Source organism: Vanessa tameamea, chromosome 4, assembly GCF_037043105.1.
Source record: "Vanessa tameamea isolate UH-Manoa-2023 chromosome 4, ilVanTame1 primary haplotype, whole genome shotgun sequence".
NCBI classification, from domain to species: Eukaryota; Metazoa; Arthropoda; class Insecta; order Lepidoptera; family Nymphalidae; genus Vanessa; species Vanessa tameamea.
In genome coordinates this window covers 592,308-616,298 of record NC_087312.1, presented here as the reverse complement: position 1 = coordinate 616,298, position 23,991 = coordinate 592,308, and the positions used below count along the sequence as shown (strand labels likewise).

Sequence of the window (23,991 nt, the reverse complement as noted above, 5' to 3'; positions counted from 1 at the left end):
TATTTTTTTATATAAATTTGCAACAAGTCCTTATTATTAGATAAACGTATATTGGATTTTCGCATTCAAAGCTAGTTGACAACTTGACATATATTTATTGACAACTGACAGTTGACAGTTTTTGAAGTGAATCTGACTGAATTCTCACGCAACGAAGATGTTTTTCATTACAATTCGAGAATCGTTGAAATGTATTGTTCACCTCATGCAGTCCTTTAGTTGCGATTGATCGATTAAAAATGTATATATAGAGTTGAAATTTGTTTTTGTGCTACGTAAATAAATTTTTTAATTAGCTGTTTTTGACTTATAAAAAGCGTCAATCTTGCGACAATCGTAATGGGTTAATTCTTCGCGTTGGTTAATGGCAAACACTGTAAACAAATCATGGCTAGCTATTTAAATATGTGAGTCAGAGATGCATTTAACACATTTCGGTATTGGTTCATTATATAGTGTCAAGGAGAGGCTGTGACTACTTCGTTATCTGGAATCTATTATCTTGCTGCGGAGTTTAAATCGAAATCCGTAGAATATAATTGTGAGTAAATTATTTAATAATTTCTTTATTTAATGGGCCAGAAAAGTGAGTAGATAAAAAAAATTAACTTAACTACTTTATATGCTTATTAAATAATTAATAAATGTTATATCCATTAAGTAAGTTAGTATATTAATGTAGAGTAAGAGATAAATATTAGTTACAATTGTTACTGGTCCCCCCAAATGCGATACAAATATAAGAATAATTTATTTAAGTCAGTCATATTAACACATTTCAATAGCAATGATATCTTGCTACAGTTAACCATGGCTTCTCCGCAAAACCAACACCCTCAGAGTATGGGATCGACAAATGTCATATTCCGAACTGATATACGCTTTGATGCAAGTTATCTGAGGTCCACACCGGGAATTTTTAAAGCAACTGCTATCGTAAGTATTACATTTATATATGTAAACGAGTTGTTAAAAACAAATTGTATGTTTCATCTTTATAATATAGAAATATCTGCATTTGTCTGTGTAACTGAACTTCTCCAAAATGTCTGTGTCTGTTTGAGCAGGTCCCTGGGTGGCTTAGATTGGACCTGATAGGTGGTAGTAAATAAAATTCTTATTTCAACTGGACAAAGTTGAGATGGGCAGCTTGTACAATATTTAATCATATATTTAATAACTTTAAGGAAAATAACAATTAATTAGTCATCCTAATATAATAAAAAATATTTATTTAACAATTAATTTATAAGTATATAAAATAGCATGTCTGCTATGAATGCTTAAAGATATATCTTCCAGAATAGTAACAGAAAGGAAAAACTAGTTAAACAAAAGGTTTGCAATATTTAAATTAGAAAATGTTAAGTAAGTTAGGTGTATCCTATATTAAATGGTTTTAAAAAAAAAGTAAATGGACGAGTTATGCTTTTTTTTTGCATCTTTTTGCAAATACATAATATCATAATCTACGATATTATGTATTCCTTTTATTATTCAAGCTCTCCACTAATAGTATCATGTTAACTCGTTGTCAAATGTTTTTGTGCCTTTTGTGGCTTTTGTTCTCTTGTGATTGGTATATACTATACACAGATCCCAATTTTCCCTTTCAATGTACTATTGTAAAATTGTTATCCACAATTCTAAATCATAAAATACATTACTGCTTGGACCCCCAAACTAGGATAATCCATTGCTTGGAAAGCATAATGCAACAGATTACCTTCCTTTGTTTTTATTAATACTTACACTTTTAACATTGTATGTATGTAATTAAGGGCACAAGGGACATAACAATTTAGTTCAAGGTTGATGGCGACGTACGGAATTATTAATATTTCTTACGGCACTAATGTCTATTGACCACTTTCCGTCAAGAGGCCCATTATCCACCTTGAAAAAAGTTAGTCATACGTCAACAGAATAACAAAATGCCGGCTTTTAATCATATTGTAAATGTAATAATGGTTTGTTAATTTAATTTTAATTAATGAACTCGTTTTAACCTTTGCCACAGGTCCTCAACCTTCTCGGCTTCATTTGCATACAATCATCAGCGTTCTGGTCGAACGGACGAGGCGTGTACTTCAACGTTGTCGCACATTTGGGTCTCTGGTTCACCGGTATCTTGCTCGTGATGTATCTTTTCCACGTGGTTGAGAAATACCACAACTTCATGTGGCTGAAGGTTGAGATGATCGCGTGCGGGATAATCTCATTCCTGTATTTGATAGCGTCTACTATCGTAGTTGCTTTTGGATCGGCCGCGTATTCCGCTGCTGGGGTGAGTTTATAGTTATACTACTTAATACACTAATAGATTAACTTTTTTACTATTATAAAATGCAAATATGTACACACCAATAAAAATACTTATACGCTGGCTCGTCTGTACTTTGAAATAAGCCGAAGACTTCTGGCGTTCATATTTAGGGTGCGGAAATTTCTTATACGGGTATGAAATTCCGAACAATATATTTATATTGTTCGGAATTAGTAAAAAATTGTAAAATACTTCATGTCTAAATATCATTATCTTTGATTAGTTTACTATACCCATTGTTCATACATAGTTTTTTCGTGAAAAAATAATTTCCCTTTAAAATACAAACTATTATCTAGGAAAAAATCATAACTAAAATCAGATAAACGAGAAAAATATATTGTCCTAGCTAATTTCTTTGTCCGTGAAATAATGTTGTTTACGTCCCCATCGCAGCACCAGCTCAAGTGCACGTAAAATGTTGCATCGAAATCGGTGCAAGCGTTTAGGATTTCAGTTCAAGGGCGTAGCTACCGCCGTATCTGCCGTATCAATTATACGTGGCCCCGGGCCACGGGGCGGGGGCCCGTATAATTGTCCATTTGAACCACCAGGACCGTTTCAAAAAGATTCAGAAGGTAACCGGCCTCTTTCGGTCTTCTATTATTCATATATAAATAAGGCAGGCATAAAAAATCCAAAACCATGGTTATGTTATTCTGATGTTTTAAACAAACCGTATTGCCACTTATGTTGGTTATTATTAGATCGTCAAAGCAAATCGTACTCCTCTGCATGGGTTAAAGGTGTTTCCATTAGAAGCAATTTTACGCAAACTATACTTTACCATGAAAAAATCTTTTGTGAACAATCTTTACTCTTCCTAAGGGACCCCAACAATTTATTCAAAAAGTGTAAAAGATTTATGTATATAACGATTGCGCCACTCCTGCCTGTTATGATACAATACTGAACTATTTAAATACAATTCCAATATACATTTTGTTTCCGTAATCGATTTAAAGTGCGCCATTTATTTGCCATCTGTCTAGGGTGAAGATTATCCGGATCAGTGTTGCAACTTCAAGTGCAAATATATTGATTTGTATGACGAAATAATTTAATATTTTATATGAAGTGCATGTTTTTCTTTGCTATATATTAGATTGTGAATTAAATTGTTTTGAATCGTCGTTGTGCCAAATTTAAGTTACAATGGACCATTCGTACAATGGTGTTCAACATGTGCGTCACTGTATAACTAAATGAGTATTTGTTATTAAATAAAAATAATAATAACATAATCAGCCTGTAAATTTCCCACTGCTGGGCTAAGGCCTCCTCTCCCGTTAAGGAGAAGGTATGGAGCATATTCCACCACGCTGCTCCAATGCGGGTTGGTGGAATACACATGTGGCAGAATTTCGTTGAAATTAGACACATGCAGGTTTCCTCACGATGTTTTCCTTCACCGCCGAGCACGAGATGAATTATAAACAAATTAAGCACATGTAAATTCAGTGGTGCCTGCCTGGGTTTGAACCCGAAATCATCGGTTAAGATGCACGCGTTCTAACCACTGGGCCATCTCGGCTCTTTTTATTTGTTATTAATCATTACTTAATGCATGTAATATTAAATTCTATAAATAATGCTATGACAGTAATGTGTGACGTAATAAACCTTGAGAACGTTTGAACGCCTTCGTCAGCTTTGTCTTTTATATGAAAAGTACCTGGGCGACCGAGCGTCGCTCATTTGTAATATGTAAATATGTATGTAGGTACACAGGAACTGCTCATTAAATATTATAGGGTACAAAAATTATTTTGTTACATTTGGAATGTTGTTATGTTTTAGACAATCGAAGTACCACAATCCTATCCAAAAAACCGAATACCTTTCCCTAAATATAAAAAGGTAACAATAAATTAAAACATAGCGTTTATAATACGATACGTACGACATACAGACTCATTTAGAAAAAAATATTGGTAATTTGAATATAACTATTTATTCAAATTTATTAGTATATAATTTTCTTTGTGATTAGTTAGAAAACATACGCCGTGTTTATTTTCCTCCCATCTAATCTCTTTTTAGGGTTCAGTACCCAAAGGGTAAAACGGACCCTATTACTAAGACGCTGTCCGTCCGTTCGTTCGTATGTCCGTCTATAGTCTATACGTCTGTCACCAGGCGTTTGTATCTCATGAACCGTGATAGTTAGACACTATCACGGTTCATTGAGATACTATAACAACAAATACTAAAAACCAGAATAATATAAATATTTACGGGATACCCATACAACACGATTTTTTTTGCCGTTTGTATAGATAATGGTGATAACCTTCTTGCGTCCTTATCTGTTTTCTAAACTACTCATCCTTTTCCACTATAATATCTAAAGTTGGCCCATAAGTCGATTAAGAAAACCAAAGTTCGATTCCTTTAGAGTTTAGAATTAAATAAATATTTCGAAATATAAAGTAATTAATTTTCTAAATTATAGTATTATAAATTATTATAGTTTACTTACAAAATGATGCTGCAAACTTACTGCCTATTGTATGTAATATATATAAATATATTTTTAATAAAACGAAACCGTTTGAACAATGATGTAACGTATGTTGATTCGCTTACGTCACTCCGTCACGCCGTCATAAATCAACGAACGTCTAAAAGTGAAAGTAATGTGTATTGATTCATATTAATTTAACTGATCTTTGTTTACGAACTACAATAGATACGTAAATTATAATTATTTATAAAGATTTAAGAAAATTTTAGTTTTGAAATTACCACAAACTTAAGCTAAGGCCACGCTAGTTGTTCGTCGGGACTCACAGTATTTTTTTCTGGTTCCCCTTTTATGAATATATCTCAGGCTGCTTTAGTGTCAAATTTTATATCGTTATACTCTGTGATTTAATCGTGATAAGGTAAAATACAAAGATACTCTTTTAATATTAGTGTAGTACATCAGTATTACTATTTTCATGTACATGGCAACTACGATATAAACATGTAAAGTATTAAAGAACCAGTTTGAAGATACAGAATATTTTTAATTCGTCTCGTAATATATATATTTTTTTTTTATTATACTTTTTAATGGAGGCCAAATGGACCACTCGAGGATAGGACATCATAATCCCAGTTCAGAGTAAATCGCCGCAACATCTGAATTTATTTTAATGTTGTTTATTTTATACTTATTATTAAAACATCGTGCCCGCACTTATCAGAATAAATTCCTACGTAAGAGAAAAGTCAAATAAACAACATTTGAGAGCAAAATTACGCGATATTATTGGTCAAGAGCTTGATGATTCTATGATATTCAGTATGGATTTGTCGACGTTCACGAAACTGTTATCGAAATTTTGGAAGTAAAATTAAAATGGAAATAATAGTTAATTAGTTTAATACTGTTGTATTATAAATAGAGATATAATAATCATAAACTCCTAGTAGTAACCAGTTTCCAATAAAATATTATTTTATATTTTCAGTTCTTCGGTTACCTGGCGATGGTTCTATACGGCTTCGACGCATTTCTGAAAGGTCGGGCCATAAAGGCTGGGGAGCTCGCACAGGGCTCTTTCGTGCACACCAAACAGACACATGTCACCACTCCACCTGCGCTGCCCTAACGCGTGACGTCACCTCGGTATGACCACTCCTCAGACACCAGATGCTCAAACACGTAGCAATTGATACTAAGATCAAATTGTAATTTATTTTATTAAAAAATGTTCTTTGTATGTCTACGTAATTTGTAAATATAATGAATTTTAATTTATGAATTTCAAAGGCAAAATTGAATAGACACGCGCGTTCCATCTTAGACAATAGTTACCATCGGGTATGATTGTAGTCAAGGGTATGTCTATTCCAAATTTAATGTTAAAAAAAAATCATTAAGCCCTCCATATCAATTAAAAGTTTCTAAAAAAGTGAAATGACACCTTTTTTCCATCTAATTATTTCGTTGCAATTATTTATTTTTATATTATTAGTTTAATTTAAGTGTAAGAATGTAAGTTATACTTAACTAAGATTTTTATCGTTTGTATGTTTTTACATGTAAGAAGTACATATTTCTTTAAATCTTTCTATTTACGAATACAAACTTTTACTTAAAATGAATACTGAAAGTGTTTTGATCAAGTATAGTGGAGCGGAAACCATGTGAGTAAATAAGTAAGTAATATCTATGTTTGAAATTTTGCAGATAATCACTAGCAATTATACAACAGTGTATACATCTTTACTGACAGTTTAATGTCAGTGCAGATTTGATATCATCAATTTATTTTGCGAAGACGCAACTTTGTATAATTACAAGAAATGTCACAGACTATTTTTTTTAAATACTTTACAGAATTTCAGCATTTAATTTTGTATTACTATTTTATCATTTATTTAATTCTTTTTTTTTCTGATAAATATTTTTTTCTAGTCCTTCAAGTAAGATATATAATTATATGCACCGAAATTAGAATAAAACTATAAACCTGCTGTCGTAATGAGATAAGTATGACGTAGGATGGTCGTTTTTTAAATGATTTATGTATATAATATTTTGTAAACACAATATTATAGGAGTTATTAAGGTATTTAATATCGTTATAACAGCAAAATAATCAAAAATATCATAAAGCAGTTTAATTCATGAAAATATCATATATTACATATTTTATAATAGCAATACCAGCCTACTAAGTGCTACCCACTTGAATTTAGTTTTTTTTTTTATATTAAGTGAGGTCATAAATATATTAATTTTATATATAATGAAAAGCAAAGATTAGTTGTAAGAATAAGTAATTTAATGTGTCTTTAAATTAAACCCACCCATTGTTTGATATATTTGCACTCAAAATAATCTTTAACATGCCGCTATGTATTGTTTATGGTCTCTGTATGTGTATCTTTACTTATCAAAGAATGTTGATTACACATGATATAAGGTAATGAGTTGGTCTTGCCAGAAATCCTGATTGACAAGATAATCCAGTTTACAGTGTCTGCACATAATGTACTTAATTATAAGCATACGAGTTAACGGCCTTACATAAATATGGGTGATTAGTTAAACAGTGCTGTCTTTTTAAAGTTATACTTCTTTTGGCGCGTTATAAAATAAGATGAAAGGGATGTTTTGCGATGCGCGCGCACGTAAATATGATTTAAATGCTCGTTAAACCGCCAATTAGGTGTCAATTCGCTGGAAATAGGCAACTTCACGCCTTATGTTTATTTACGAATTTAAATTGTGACCGTTTGACCGTTGTGAGTGTTATTCTAGTGATGAATAGAGACAAAATTATACTTATCATATGAATAATTATTATTTCATTAAAATACTATTTGCCTGCAATTAAAAATATTTTTTTAATTTTGATATAGAAGTAGAACTTGCCATACGCGTACATAAGTAATTGTACCCTTTTTTTAAATGTCAAATCAATGAGGACAAAGAGGTAGGTGTTTAACTAATCACACTAAACAGTGTGTAGGCTATAAGTGTTTAACGCTAAACTTTGTTACTGTTAACAAATATAGTATAGGAAATTTGTACACATATATTCGCAGATACATTTTAATCTTGTATAAATAAATGTAATTATTTAAGATATTATCTCCGTCCTCAGCATCACTTGCTCACGCTTGTGTCAAATGTTCAATGTATTTTTCTAATTACGCTTAATATTTTAAAAGCAATGTATTGTATTTAATTTATATAAATGATGATTCGAAGCTTAGGGCTATAAATGTCGATATTAGGATTTATCATATATAATGAGGTGTAGTATAAATCCAGTCAATACGTCGGATAAAATGGCATATACATGCAATTGATCCGAGAAGGATCTCAAGAAGGAGGGAAGAAGGATACTGTGTCTTTTTTATGATGCCAAATACTTTTTCAACAAAAGGTTTTATAAAAACAACGAAATTACATTGCAGGTATTATGCGTATACATGCGTTTTCTAGATTAATAAATAATAGATGTTTTATTCGATATATCACAAAAAGATGGCGAAATACAATCACTTACTTTTGTACCTCTTCATTCGATATCTCAACAATGTTTAAGGATAGGTGAAAAATGTATTACTACATTTTAGAGCTTAATAAAAGCTACAAAGAGGTATAGAAATCCAATCATCGTATTATGGCGGAAAGTTGAGTTGTCGCGGTAAAACAAAATGTACCCCCTTTTTAAAAATGGCGGAGAAATTTAGGTCGACAATTTCAATTTTCTAAGCATTAGAGCTATACTCAATCTATCTATTGACTAACTGACATTATATTTTATTGAAGGAGTTATTAATATAGTACATTTAATAAAGAAAATTTCTTTACCAAATTATTTTGACATATTTTTGTATTGTATTATTTTTTTCCCCTCTTTCTTTGTACTGTGTTAATATATTTAAGCATAAATTTAAACTTAATAATGTCTAATAAATGTTAACACTGTTTGGGAAGTCACTGGCCCCTAAGATACGGGTTCTCCTAGTTTAGGGGTACAGGGCCTCTTTGATGTATGTAATTTGATTTATTAACAATAAATATATTTGATTTGATTTGACAATTAACATTCGCGAAACTTGAATTGAAAATGCTTATATTGACTGGATTATATTTGATATTGAGAAGTTTGTAAAAAAAATCAATAAGTTTTTGAGATTTATAAACGATGTATAAAATATAATATTGGAGTACACAAACAGCAATGTTAGAAAAATCCCACGTAGGCCTGTGCAACATGCCAAATTTATTGGTAGTCATTTATTAGATTGTTAAATAAAACTATTTGTAATTTTGTTGCTGTTTTATTACATGTTAACAATGATATATATTAATTACGAAACAGGTAAGTTTACAATGATTTATGATATAAAAACTTATGAATATATCATACTGTACTATACACAATTTGTCGCTGCGGGTGCGACAGTGTCCGAGTGTTTCGGAGCATCGATCCCAATCGCACTTCTATGTCTTATGGCAACGTATTGTGTATTCCGGATTCCTATCGATGAAGGAGCAAAAGTAAAGTACTCGTACTTATAGTAATGTTATTTCAAGCAACAAGAGACCGCAACTTATGTGTAGATCATTCGACTTAAAACAATTATATAATCCCTCTAATTATATAACCCAATTAGAATTTTTTTCTACTATTAACCTATGAGTAAGGAGACTCATACGTTAAGTCACACGCACACTAAAATATATTTTCAACACGAGCGTCACTGAATACTAATGATCGCCCAGGTTAGTCTTAAGCCAGTGCGCAGCAATAATAACCGGGCGCCTCGCAGACTGGTCGAACCTTGGATCTAAAAAACTGGGGGGGGGGGGCTTGTGTAGGCTAAATCGCGAAACACTACTTTTACTCGGGCGCTTGTTGTGCTTAAAACGGGACCGTGAATGCTGTTAATTTAACATGGAGGGGCGCGTCATCGATTGAATAGATCTATACCATGCTGTAATAGATTACATGATTAATTTGTTACCGTAATAAGCGTATAAGCGTGAACTACACACGGGATTGTTTTATCGATAGCGTGTTGAAGACATCACTACCACAAACCACTCGCTTACAGCGACAAAATGCGGTTAGTATAACTAATGCATATGAAGATATCAAACATTTGTAAAAATCTGAAAATTAATGAATTCTTATTAGATTGTCTCTTAACCACTATTGATTTGGTACAATTCTTTTATAAATACATATTTTTAACAATTTAATTCTATTTCTAAGAGTTCACAAAAAAAAACCATAAAAGAAATTAAGTTTTCCTTTCATGATAATACTTAAAAAAAGTATTGATTCTTAACAACACATTAATTATAAAAAGAAACAAAGATTATACAATAATAATATAATATTAAGTAAAAATGGTGGTCTAGCAGAAACCAACATATAATACTATTTTTACATATTCAAATACTGTAATAAAGTTTAAAGTTCCTCAAAAATACCTATTAGTTATAAAAGACATTTTAAAAAGCAAAATAAAGTTATAAAATAATCTTAATATCTAAACATGGTCTGTTCTTACTACTAAATGAACCAGAGTTCAGATTAACTATAAAAATTCTGGATTCACTTTATTTATTTTATTGAGAAACGCTTATCATTTCCAGTATCTCTTTATATTTAGTAAGTGAAGCATGAATAATTAAAAGTATTACTTATTCTCATAAATAACTGACAAGATAATCGTTAAGGCACAAATGGCTGTATAGCATATAACTAGGATACACATATGTTAAAAAAAATTCAGTACATTTTTTATTTCTAAATAGAAGAAAGTGACTCAGTTTTATATAGTATTTAGAAAAATATTTTTTACATCAATTTTCTATTATATACTTAAGTAACAAAGTGTACATACATATGTATGTACTTTGGCATTTTATTATAAAATTATAAATATACTTTTGAATTTACTACAAGTATGAAATTAAAAGATTAAGCATAATTCTTAATTTATTGAAGCTATGCTCTTTGAATATATGTAAGTATAAAAATATTGTATGTAAATGAATTTTTAAATTGAACATTTTGATAAATAGTTGCCATACAAAATAAGGCTATATTAATATTAAGTATACCTATATCTAAAATCTAAAAAAAAATGTGCATTAAATACACAACCTTGGTCTATAGAATAATTAATAAGGAGTCAAAACACTTAACATTATGTAGGTACAATGATTTCACGTCATTTTCCTGCAGGGAAACCTGATAAGCATTAATTCACTGCTTGCTTTATTAGTTGAGTAAAAAATCTTGTAATTTATGCCAGTTCAGATAAAACAACCTTGACAAAAATGTAATAGTTAGACTAAAATGTATGATATAAATCTAATTATCATAGCTTATAACACTCAAGAATAATGTAGCTTTTGACAAGTGATTGTTTTTTAGAATTTTATTTTACAGAGACAACCCCCTACATACAAAAAAACTCATTTTACCTTTTTATAATATGAGTATTGATGGACAGCTCTGAGATCGATTGATTAAATCAATCCTTATTCTTCAGAATATTTTAATGTATGTCTTTTTCATTTGAAGAACTTAATGCTTGGCCACCATATGGTGGTTTATTCAAGGAACAATTTGTATTGTTAAATATGCAACACAGTCATTTAAACAAATTCTCTTATAAAAATACTTTATATGAAGTTCACACTACAATTAGTTTTCACTGCAGGATGACGATAATATCTTACCAACTATAAAAGTTTACCAAACATTTTAGTGTTGTGATTTAGTTTAATAATCTGTCATTGTGGTGGCAATCCTCTTTTCCATCCCTTGTATTTTAAATAAGCATCAAAGCCATATGCTATGATGGCACATAAGCCAAAGAACTGAAAAAAACATGATAATTAGTATAATTTAAAATATTAACACATGATATTACTTAAATTCTTCTAGAGTTTCACAAGGAAGCAAGCCCAACTTGATGCAAGAGATAAGATCCTCAGACTGTGGCAGCATTGCCCATAAGCCATAACTATTTTAGCACCAATGTCTATTATGATGGGATTTAAAATCATGTAGTCCATTGCTCTCTGCTATGAATACAAAATAATAAAATACAGCAATAAAAATCTTACCCCAACAGCATACCCGACACTTTCTCCAAGTGTTGTTGCAAATATAGATGTACCAATGTATGACAATGACATCGCTAAACAGTAGAAGAACTCCAACTTGTGCCACGGCCAGCGATCATACTTCTCCACAAAGTGAAATGTATACATGAGGAACAGGAATGCTGTGATAATATTTCCCACCCAGTATAAAATATTGTAAAATATCGCTGACAGCCATGCCCAGGATATCTTTATGCAAATAAAACCGACGATATTGCATACCTTAAAATAAAAAATAAATTTTCTGAAAAAAATACTTATGATGAACAGTAAATTAAGCTTCTCTGTGATATCATACATACCAGTTCCACTATTTTCAGGATTCCGGGCATTGTCTTCCAATAACCCTTATCAAACCTTAAAACTTTTCGGGGAGGTGGAGGTTCAGCGGCAACTGGTGTGCCATGGGCAAAGTGATCAAACATTGTGATTGAGAAGTAAAAGCGATTTCTATAATATTAACAAGTACGTTGAGGCTCGAGCCTTATAGAAAAGTGCAATTATTAATTTATAACTCTCAATAACTAGCTTAAATCAATTTATATCAATGCAATATATATTAGATAGATAAAGCACATTAATCTATTGATTTAAAACAAATTTGCAAGTATTGCGAAAGTTTTCCGTTTCAATTGTTAAAGCATAAAATTACAATTTACAACAACAAATATTTGGAAGGATTTCCTTTATTATTTTCCTGTGGTCTGTTATCAAAATAAAATAATCTATAGCTATTTTTATTATCTGCAAAATACAATGTAGGTACGTTTTTCTTATTTATTATATATTTTTTAAGTACTTCAAGAGATACATACTACGAGATTGATTGATAATTAGATAAGTGATATGTTTAATAAAGTTAAATGTATTTACTCTGTGGTGTGCGTTTAATAACAGACGTAACAGTTGCTTAACAAAATAATTTTACGACGTATGACTGCACGGTCTTTTACTTATATATAAAAGCCTAAAAACTAAATACACTAATAAAAAAAGATGAAGTTACAAAATTATGAAATTTTTGTATACAACTTCATCTAAATTCAAACAACTTTTGGTCGATGAATTATCAAAAAATGCTGTGACACTTGCTAAAATAACGAACTTTCATTAAAAAAATTCAACCTTCATTTGATGATTTGATCCTTATAGGAGATAAATTTTGAAAAATTCTATCTTAGTGTTCACGTTTCATAAGAAATTCGAGTACAAAACTTCGACTGCGTTGTATGTCATTAAATAGTTTAAGATTATACCTGTTAGAATTTAGATAATTTTATTAGAATTTACAATTTGATACAGAATTTATAAATCTTGTAATATTACTTATATGTATCGTACTATGTAGATTAAAAAGATTTATTTAATTTTGAAAAGTTTGGTATTAATACGTACATCATTAGGTTTAAAGTGTTGTTTTTTCTTTGATTCATAGGTATATTTAATTATTTTATTTTTTGACTAATGATGGGGCTGTATTATGTAGTACCTTTGACTTTACTAATTTTAAGCAATAAAAATAAATGAATAAACAGAAAAAAATGACATATGTGATATGACATTTAAAAAGTCTTCGGTAGAAAGAGCTGAGAAGGAAAATTGAAAATTGTAATAAAAAAAAACAAACTCCGTGTAACGTGTTTTGTGTGGTTTTGATGAAATTCAGTCATTTGATATTCATACAATAATTTCCGTGCTTTCATATAAGTGGTTAATTGAATAATTATTTACGCCGGCTCTCATACATTGCTATTGTTGTAAATAATAATATATAAATTGCAAATAATAGTTTGCATGTAATGGGAGATAGCGACTGGAGACCTTTTATTTATGGCGGCCTCGCGTCTATCGTCGCCGAGTTCGGTTAGTCCCTATATCTAACCTCTAATACCTTCTGGTTGCAGACTGTAATCGTAGTTAATAAGTTAAAATATTGACGATAGAGTTATCAGTTTTTTATAAGACATGTTATGCATTATTCTCTGGTCACTGAAGTTCTTGTCGGTATCAGGTACATTCCCCATTGACACAACAAAAACTCGCCTGCAAATCCAGGGTCAGAAGATAGACCCTCGGCATGTGGAACTACGTTACACTGGCATGGTGGACTGTTTTGTGAAAACTTCCCAACAGGAGGGCATAAAGGCACTGTATTGTGGGTAAGATATTCTATTCTATAATATAAGTTCTTTATTCAGTTTTGTTACTAAAATATTAATACTGAATGATTAATATGTGATAATTTGGCAATTAAAGACATGGTTCATATTCATAACAATGATAATTTCCATAGAGTGCACATGGGCGGTGATCCTTTCATAAACAAGTGTCATAGTGTCCTTGTCGACATTTCAACAATATATAAATGTATATATGTTGTTGAAATGTCCACCTACATATTATTAATGTATAGAATTGTGTCATAAATATTTTTTTTTTACATAAAACAAATAGAGTTCATTATTGATTGAAGGTGATGTAACTCATAAGATGAATATGTAATTGTTTATAATGTTAGTGTGTCTAGTTTACTAGTCTTATCTCTAAATTTCATCAGCTTACGATGTTTTTCTACATCACAATCACTGGAACAATAAAACGCAATTAAATTGTTATTAATGTAAACATCATTAAGCTATATAATTTATGTGTTTTTATTGTTACCGTGTAAGCATTGCTTGGTTTTTTAAACGTTTTTTTATTAATATTCAACTCTCTTAAGGTTTATGGAAGCCTTATACGAAATATATTTATATATCGTATAAGGTTTAATTTTGCTTGACAGGTTTTGTGAAAGCCCAACTGGGTAGGTACCACCCACATCAGATATTCCAGATATTCCAAAATTAAAGGTTAAGTGAATCTATGTAACTACTGGTACAAGGTATATAACATCTTTGTTCCCAAGTTGGTAGTGCAGTGACAATGTGCTGAATGGGTCAAATTTCTTATGGTGCCAACGGCTTCCTATGGGTGACACTCACCAATTGTCCAGTTGTCCTATTATTTAGTTTACTAATATCACTAGTATTCATGTAAGTAAAATTCTTAGTGGTAGATTGAAACTGATATCAGTGCTCATCTCAACTTGGGTACGGTATCTCCAAAGCCATAATGAGTTGTCATTAAAAATGAAGGATTTAGATATCACTCATAAATATATTTCAGCCTCTAATCCATCACAATTTAAGTGTTAAAAAGTAATGGTACTGACTGTTCAAAATAATTTATTTTCTTTTGGATTTAAACTTGGTTATTTTTTTCTTAACAAAGAATAAACTGATTACGAATGACCGGTATACATTATCTGGTAACCAGAATCTGGCCGGCGGTGCTCCGGCAGGCCACGTACGGCACCATAAAGTTCGGCACGTACTACTCGCTGAAGCAGGCGCTGGCCGCGCGGCGCGCCGACGGCGGCTCCAAGGAGCACCTCCCCACCAACACGTTCTGCGCGGCCTTCGCCGGCGGGCTGTCCAGCGCCATCGCCAACCCCACCGACGTGCTGAAAGTTCGCATGCAGGTACTGCCCCTGTGCCCCACACAGGCGGCACTCGTAGAACAAAAAACAAAAACTAAATAAAATACTTAAGTCACCAAATTGGTGTAGGTAGATATACATATATCGTTATTGTGTCAAAAACTCATATCAAATTTCTAAGATGCCGTGCTATATATAGCGTATCTGTCTATCTGTACACATATTAAAATTGGAGTGCCTGTTTCTAATATTAAAATACTTCATTTTTCAGAATAGTATTCCTATTTATTTATACACGGTACATAAACCAAAATAACATTTTTTTTTTCAATTTTTGTCTATGGTCTGTCTGTTTGTTCCGGCTCATCTCTGGAACGGATGGACCGATTTTGATGGGACTTCAACTAGCAGATAGCTGATGTAATAAGGAATAACTTAATCTACAACAATATTTTTTTGTTAAATTCAAACGTGCGCGAAGGCGTAGGCACTGCTAGTGACTCCCTTAACTCTTTTATGAAATGTATTTACAATGTATAGTTTTTGTTTTAAAAAAAAAGAATATACCTAAATGATATAAACTAAAAATAAAGGCAGGAAGCATTCTTGAGCAAAAGAAAACAAAATAAAATGTGCTTGACCTTAAAGAACGACAATGAAAATGGCAGATGGTAGCCGAATGTAATACGTACGTATATACCTGTATAGAAAAAGTTGTTACTAATGACCTGAAAAAAGATAAAAGAAACGAATTGATTCAACGTTTTTAAATTGTTATTCTGTTGCCAAGTTACATAGAAACCTAAATACCTAATTACTTTTAAACTAAAAATAAATTAAAAACACAATTAGAGCGTTAAATGTACGTCATGAGATTGTATAGAAAAATGACGTAATGACGTCTAAATCTTCGAAGGTTATCTTATATTGCACTAGTTTGTAAGCAAACTCATCTATGCAGCAAATTCACAAAGACAACATGAAAGCTTTTATTGTGTCGGCTACAAATCGTATACCTAGTGCATATGTCGCAGTCGTCTGGTTGAATCCGCTATTTGATTGTATGACTAGCGCGTTCATTGAACGACGACATTTAATTGAATGACTAGGACCGAACGATGATTGAACAAGCGTCACTCAACGTCCAACTAGTTAGCGGATTGTAACACACCCCCTTTAACAGAGCGGACGTAAAACAGATTGTAATGTAGTTAATTTTTTTCCTATTGTTCATGTTCATTTAAATCAAACATTACAAAGTCAGCAATATCCCATTCGACTATGCTAAATGACGTTCAGTCAAGACGTTGAACGTTACATTAAACAACTTGACGAGTTGTCCTGTTGTCATACAATTAAATGTCCTCGTTCAATGAACGCGCTGGTCATACAATCAAATAGCAGATTCAACCAGATGACTGCGATACATTTATACTACGTGTAAAGATGTTACCCCCACCCTTGGGAGCTTAGATATTATGTCCCTCGTGCCTGTAGTTACAGTGTCTCATTCGACTTTGAAATCGGAACGCAATAATTTTACTTAATATTTTTGTGTAGCGGTAGAATATCTGATGATTAGGTGGTACCTAGTTAAAGGGGTACGCACAAAGTCCTAGCACCAAGTAAATGTTTACAGGCATTTTTTTCGCAATACCTAGATGTTTGTCTAACTATTCTGAAGAAGAGTTAGTTGTCATACGTATATAATGACGTCGGTAATTAAAGTAGAATAACTAAATAATATCTTTATGTACATACAATTTCATTATGTAAATATTAGTCATGAACTAGTCGATGTGTGTTTGTGCCAAGAGACATACATCATACATGCAATCTGACGTCAAAAAATAGATCATTTCCAAGGACGCTGCGTATTTCTACTTGTTTAGCGCAGTCTAGATGTTCGTAATACTATGTTTTGTAAACATAGAATATATTGGCTAGTGTTAATTTGTTTATCCGTCGTCGTTACACCTATAATATAGGATATAAAATATTATTTAGTTCAATAAGAATGTTAATAATTCAGTTCCCTCGATATGATATATTGTATCGTCTCATTAAAATGTAATTAAGTTTAAACGACGCAAGTAAATATAGATAATACTCATTAGGAGTCTCCATGGTGGTGATATTTAAACTATTTTAAATAAACACGGCTCTTTTATCGTTTCGAATAACCACGTGGACGAGTATAGTGACATTTGCGCGTCGCACACTCGCGTAGCGTCACCCAACGCTACCACGGCGACAGTCTCATCCCATCGCCGACGATAAAGTCGGGATTGATGCAATCGGCCGGCAGGTGGGCGACGAGAAGCGCAACCTGGTGCGCGGCTTCGCGGAGATGTACCGCGCGGAGGGCGCGCGCGGGCTGTGGCGCGGCGTGGGGCCCACCTCGCAGCGCGCCGCGCTCATCGCCGCCGTGGAGCTGCCCGTGTACGACGCCTGCAAGCGCCGCCTCACGCCGCCGCTGGGCGACGCGCCGCTCAACCACCTGCTGTCCAGCCTGCTGGCCAGCCTCGGCAGCGCCGTCGCCAGCACGCCGCTCGACGTCGTGCGGGTCAGTGCATAGCCCGCCCCGCCCGCACCGCCCGCCCGCCCCGCGCTCATGTGAATGCCCCTCTTTTCAGACGCGACTGATGAACCAGAGGAAGACCAAGGACGGCGCGGTCGATTCCGGCGTGAGGATATACAGGGGGACGATGGACTGCTTCGTACAGGTGAGGCGGAGATTTTTGGCCGGGATCGTCGTATGATGCGGCACTAGGCATTACTGTGGGTTCACGAATCAAACCTAAATTTAGAAATAATGAGTACTCTTTTAATTTCCCAGACGGTTCGGAACGAGGGCTTCCTGGCTCTGTACAAGGGTTTCGTACCCACGTGGCTGCGGATGGGTCCGTGGAACATCATATTCTTCATCAGCTACGAGCAGCTCAAGCGATTGTACTGAGTGAACTGAAAGAGCCGCGACTAGCAACGCGGAGCGCCACCCACCGCGCACTCGACGGGGCGTGGTGGGTACAATCACAATATTATCTCCACGATTGCTTCTTTCTTCGGGACGGGCGGCTAGTTATTACATAATAAGTGTCGCCCTCTTGATGACAACGGTGAAAAAAAATCCCGAAATGTTCGTACTGATGTAACGTAAAAACTCAGGCGCATGCTTCAATAGAGAACTTTAAAAACATGAAAATGTTTCATAATATTAATATGTATTGCCAGCGTGTAATTTATTTAGTTAAAAATATGTATTTTTGTTTCAGATGTAACAATGATGACGCGCAGGTCTTTCGTAGCTGAACTCTAGTATTCATGTTGTCCAATGCTTTATATACCATTTAGCAGAATTAGAGGTTAGGTTGAATGTTTAAAAATTAGTTATTAATATATTAATCTCAATAGTATCTCGACTCGGCTGTAATGGAACGCTTACACGCTATTTTCTTCCGACTTAGTATTTACAACTCAAATATTAGTTTCGAGCAAAACCGTCGGCAGACGTCTGTCCTTGATATTGTATTGCATACGGTCTATTCCAACAGCAGACAAAAGCCAGATCACGTTTGTTTGTTTGTTATCGAATGGACGCGATATCGGTCGGGAGCTCGATCGATCTACGATATTATGAATTTGAGAAGATGGCGTTTTGAACGCCGATCTCCTATCGGAACTTTGGAAGTCAAATGAATGTGACTATAATTGTGCAACAGTGTTGTATTATAAACGAAGGGTGTGTTGATCAAGAGCCGTGAGCAGTGCGCAATAAAGCTGCGCGTACAGAAATGTCGCGTGAGAGCGCAGCTCTAAGGCCGCGCCCACACCGGAGCGGCCTGGGACACGTGCTGAAGGATTTTAATTTTATTTAGCTATAGTCAGGGCTTTTAGACGATGCTGTAGTATTTACGTGTCAAGCCAAATAATATTTACTGACGGTATGACCGAATGATACGACTCACGGACTGACTGACTGATTTACTACGAAATCTCTTCCTGCTAATTTAGCAACTTCCGATATTTCACCATGTACGCTTGTGAAGCTTCTCGGTGCTGGGGTGGCGTAGTTTAGGGGTTCAAGTTTATGTAATAATAACTTTAACGACATTTAATTGAACGATACAAGGGTTTGGCAGTCTTCGGCGATCGTTTTTTAGAGCTTTTTTTTATTATTTTGAAATAAAAATGTCCAATAAAACCAGATCTATCAGTTTATCGCATGCGGTAGCGGAATGGTTCATTCTGTAAAACTTTTCAAACTTTTGGTATTAAATATGCTTTTGATTAAGCGTGAGTTGTCATGCTAGTAGAATTTTCGGACTGTCCGAGCTAAAACGAACCCTTTGTATATTTTTTAATAATCAAATTTATAAAATAGTATTTTACGAAAAAATGTTGATGACGTCTGTTCGTATATCGTGACGTGCATCGGTAGTAATAACATAGTCTATATCAACTTTTTGGTCTATCGCGATCACTCTTGACATACACGAAGCATTTAGGCAAAATAAGATTTCATTCATTCGTCGTCGAATGTTGACAGGCCACCTTAGAACGATTTTTGTCTTAGTTTTCCACGTAGTCTGATTCGAAGTGTCATCGACGTGTTTTTAAGTCGACGACAGTCAAAGGTACGAATGAGTAATGCCACACAGGGTGATGTCGGTTCTCGTTTAACTTTGGCACTGTTCTAAGACTATAATAATAGTTTATGAGGAATAATTTACTTATTAAAAATTGCACGTCACAAATGACTTCCTAGTAAAAAAAAAGTTGCCGTTTTTTTTCGGTTTTGTTTACATAAATGATCCGTTTTAATTCGTTATTTATTTTTAAATGATTGATTAACTTTTGACATTTTATATGATTGTATTGAAACTTTGTTTATTAGAGTAAGTTAAGTATAGCCGTGAAACATATCATGCTAACGAGATTAAGGCACCAAGTGCATTTAGATGATGTATCCTATTAATGTAAGGCAGGCGCTACACGAGAGATTCAAGCTAATATTTCGATGACTTCGTTTGCAGGTATAATCGAATCTGCCAGACATGTGATTTATTTGAAATCATAGGTCAAGTGTCTGGTGCTGTACAGTGGAAATTATTATCAGTATATCTTGTTTGTTTTTATCTTTAGCATTTACAATTAAAAAAAAAAACTGCGTACTGTTATGATTAACAATAAAGGTAAAGATTGCCAAAAATCATTTGTTACTAGCATTTAAAAAAACGGTAGGCGTTATTCGTTTTAAAAAAAAATGCTCTTACCTTTTGTAGTTCTACGAGTGACTGCAGTGATAGTTATCCGTATTTATGGGACCTGTTGTTAGGAAAGAGGGAAAATAAAGATGTAGATGTAATAGCACAATTACTTCAATTTAAAACGTATTAATGGCTAATCATTAATTTAAATTATTTATTACATATGCTAGAAAAATGGGACATTTTAAATCTGTCTTATATTACACGTAGTGTCAGAAAAACAATAAGAAATAAATTTAAGAAAATATGTAAATAATGCTTGTATAATGAGAAGGTTGATACAAAAAAGAACGTTCAAAGTTTTACGAAACAAGTACCTTTTACCTGTACCTATGCACTATTAACATTACAATGTCTGTTTAAAGCTCAGTAACACAAAATAATTTTAAAATATGTATTAATCTGTATGTTACTCCACGAATAAAACACGTCTCTTCTTTTTCCAACGGTACGACGGTTAAATCTAATTAGCGTTTCTTATATACGACTTCTCACCTCTCGCAATCATTTTGGTTACAATGTATCATAACTTCATATAATACATAAACAAGTAAACTAAATAGTTTTGCAAACGGTACTTTCACACGTCACTCGACATGACGCTCCATTCTAAAAGGTCTTGTCCTCGAAGCATTTGGTATGGATAGCATAACATTTAATATACTTAAGTATTTAACGTAAAACAATATACGATTTTTTTTTATTTGAATTTGGAAAGTGATTTTTGAATGTAAATTATCCATTACTGGCCTCCGTAGTTTAAAATACGTTTATTAATATGCATTTACATAATGTCCATTTAATACGACTTGAAAAAAAAATAACTCAAAATATTCTTCTCTAAATAAAATTAATCTACGTTCCTATTTCCTTAATTATTTTAGATGATTTTAACCAGAAAATTTAATATTTAAATTGATAATTTTAGTGTTTTCCTAATTTATATAATAAACTATATTTGCTTAAGTGATCTGCCAATTTGTATTTAACGTAAATAAGTATGTATTCTATGAGATCGGTTTTACGGTTTTTTTTCTAACTGTAGGATGTTTTAGAAATGTCGATTTACTTAGAACTACGAATTTGAGCTTAAATATTCTGTATTTTGGAACTTGCTTCTCATATGCCTTTACTTTTTTAAATGTATAAGTAGATGAAAGTCCAAATATTTTGTTATACTGTATTACTCATAATAACATTACAAGTACCATTGATAAAGTTTAGAAGCGTTTTCTTAAAATACCCTCAAATAATTGTCTATAATTAAGGTAATCTAGAAGACTCCGTGCTACTATGGTATAAGTTTGTGTTAAAAACACGCTGTAACTGTAAATGTGTGTAGGTACAAATTTAGCTAAATTTATAATCGAATAAATATTATTTTGGTGTTGATTTGTTTTGTTTTATTTATTGTTTTTAATGATTGTCTTACCTAGGTGTTAATAATGTATGTTAGTGCATGGGCGTGAGTTTGGGTGCTATGTCATCTTATAATTTACCTTTATTCTGAATATTTATGGTATACAAACTTTGAGAGGCATTTGTTAAATGTATGTTCATTAGTTATGTCTCAACTTATGTGTTTAGGTAGTTCACGAAGACGAGCGTGGGGTTCGGTAAGTTCAACCCAAGCGTAAGTCTCGAGTCGTCCATGGCTCTATGTACAGTCAGAGTGAGAAAACCTTCGTCAGTTTTCAAACTCATTCCTTTATCAAGTCGTAAACTCTTAGTACCTTTTGAATCTAGAGCACTAAACAGACAACTGCATATAAAATTAAACTAACATAGTATGATAACTTGGTTCAAAATAGTGTAACATCTTTGCACTACGTCTAGTGTCATATCGACATGAAACCTTTTTAATGGCCTAATTAGTCATTACAAGATTTAATATCTTCTACTGTATGTCATTGTCATATATTTTCTTGCAATCTTAGAATAAAAACGCTAGTAATATTATTCGGCCGTTATTTTAAGTGACGGTAAATGTAATGACGTGATGTGTGATGAGTGGTTCCATCGGCACCGGGAAGTGGTGGTGATTCCATGGCCCGCAAAATCGGCGGATATACCGTATCGAAAATCTATGGGGTTTGATGGTGTAGCGGTGGATAAATAATAACGATAGAACCAAAGCAGCTGTCGTAGAACATTGCCAAAGTGTCTGGGGGGGTTTCAGAGGAACCGACATATGCTCTCGCCTTGTTGGACCAATGCGACAGCGACTACAAGCTGCGATTGATACGAATGGCGGATATACTCGTTTTTAATAAAGTAAATAAGATTTGTTTAAATGAATAAATTTTACCATAATTACTATTTATTTTTACTATTTTATTTACTATTTCCGTCCTGCGGTTTCACCCGCGTTCCCGAAGATTTTATGTTTTCCCGGCATTAAAAGTATCCAATATGTTATTCCAGTACATATTCTATCTGTGTGCAAAATTTTATCCAAATTCGTTTAGTAAATTTTACGAGAATTTGAAAGAGTAACTAACATCCATCCATACCTCAGAGAAATCAGCCAGATCCATACACACAAACTTTCGCGTTTATAATATTAATACGAAGTAGGATTACTATGCACTCTCTTTTATAAAAAATAAGACAATGTCCTAATCTGCGATGTTACACGAGCATTCACGAAGTACTATGAGGTTTCGTGAAAAGTTGGTAATTATCATACCGATTGACGGCTCCTTATTATTATAGCTTTTAATCGCTAGTATACTCTTTGCTAGATGCGACTTATAATGACATTGCGACGCAATATGTCATACTCAATCGGTAAAACAGGTTACCGCTCTTACTGAGCACACGAAAATAGATCTTAAGGTGACGAACCTTTTCTTACCCCGACTGTACATTACTATATAGTTTAATCCGCGTTGCCGTGGAAATTAAGTCACCGGGAAAGTTGCTCTACTAAATTTTACGTTTTATGATTTGTTTCCCGACATTGATCAAAATTTTATATAATTCAATTTATTTTTCTTTCTATGTAATTGTTAGATCGAATCGAAATCGTTTTTGGTTGAATTTTTACATTTTGCTAAGTTTAAAATTTAAATATAAGCGCTTTGAATAAATTATATCTACTAACATTTTTTCAATAAATGTTTATTTTTTATAAAATCGTATTTTTATTAACCTTCCTTACGTAATTCAATATTTTTAATATTCAAGCAGATAGTACTGCATGCTTAAATATGGTGCCATCATAAAAATAAATCTATTCTATGCGGGACTATCGAGAGGTTTATATTGT

The 23,991-nt window shown here is 33.0% G+C and overlaps 4 protein-coding genes across 6 annotated transcripts in view; 2 read left to right on the top strand and 2 right to left on the bottom strand.

The window, feature by feature from the left end:
• Positions 1–23,991, bottom strand: part of LOC113396688 (neuroligin-1-like) — a 677,577-nt gene that overhangs the window by 254,607 nt on the left and 398,979 nt on the right. The gene's annotated exons all lie outside the window — the stretch shown is intronic.
• Positions 115–6,274, top strand: LOC113396719 (CKLF-like MARVEL transmembrane domain-containing protein 4). The gene is made up of 4 exons (XM_064220599.1): positions 115–541; positions 805–936; positions 2,021–2,287; positions 5,788–6,274. Exons 2-4 carry the CDS (start codon positions 811–813, stop codon positions 5,926–5,928), a joined length of 534 nt encoding a protein of 177 aa, XP_064076669.1. The 5' UTR covers positions 115–541; positions 805–810; the 3' UTR covers positions 5,929–6,274.
• On the bottom strand, positions 11,324–12,791 carry LOC113396720 (proteolipid protein 2). The gene is made up of 3 exons (XM_026634776.2): positions 12,272–12,791; positions 11,931–12,191; positions 11,324–11,681 (listed from the first exon to the last, which is right to left on the bottom strand). Exons 1-3 carry the CDS (start codon positions 12,392–12,394, stop codon positions 11,595–11,597), a joined length of 471 nt encoding a protein of 156 aa, XP_026490561.2. The 5' UTR covers positions 12,395–12,791; the 3' UTR covers positions 11,324–11,594.
• On the top strand, positions 13,524–18,872 carry LOC113396716 (mitochondrial uncoupling protein Bmcp). 2 transcript variants are annotated; one of them, XM_064220713.1, is made up of 7 exons: positions 13,524–13,832; positions 13,981–14,128; positions 15,288–15,492; positions 17,759–18,016; positions 18,087–18,176; positions 18,290–18,470; positions 18,726–18,872. In XM_064220713.1, exons 1-6 carry the CDS (start codon positions 13,769–13,771, stop codon positions 18,407–18,409), a joined length of 885 nt encoding a protein of 294 aa, XP_064076783.1. In that variant the 5' UTR covers positions 13,524–13,768; the 3' UTR covers positions 18,410–18,470; positions 18,726–18,872. The 2 variants fall into 2 exon arrangements, with proteins under 2 accessions (XP_064076783.1, XP_026490557.1); XM_026634772.2 differs by having other exon boundaries at positions 18,290–18,473.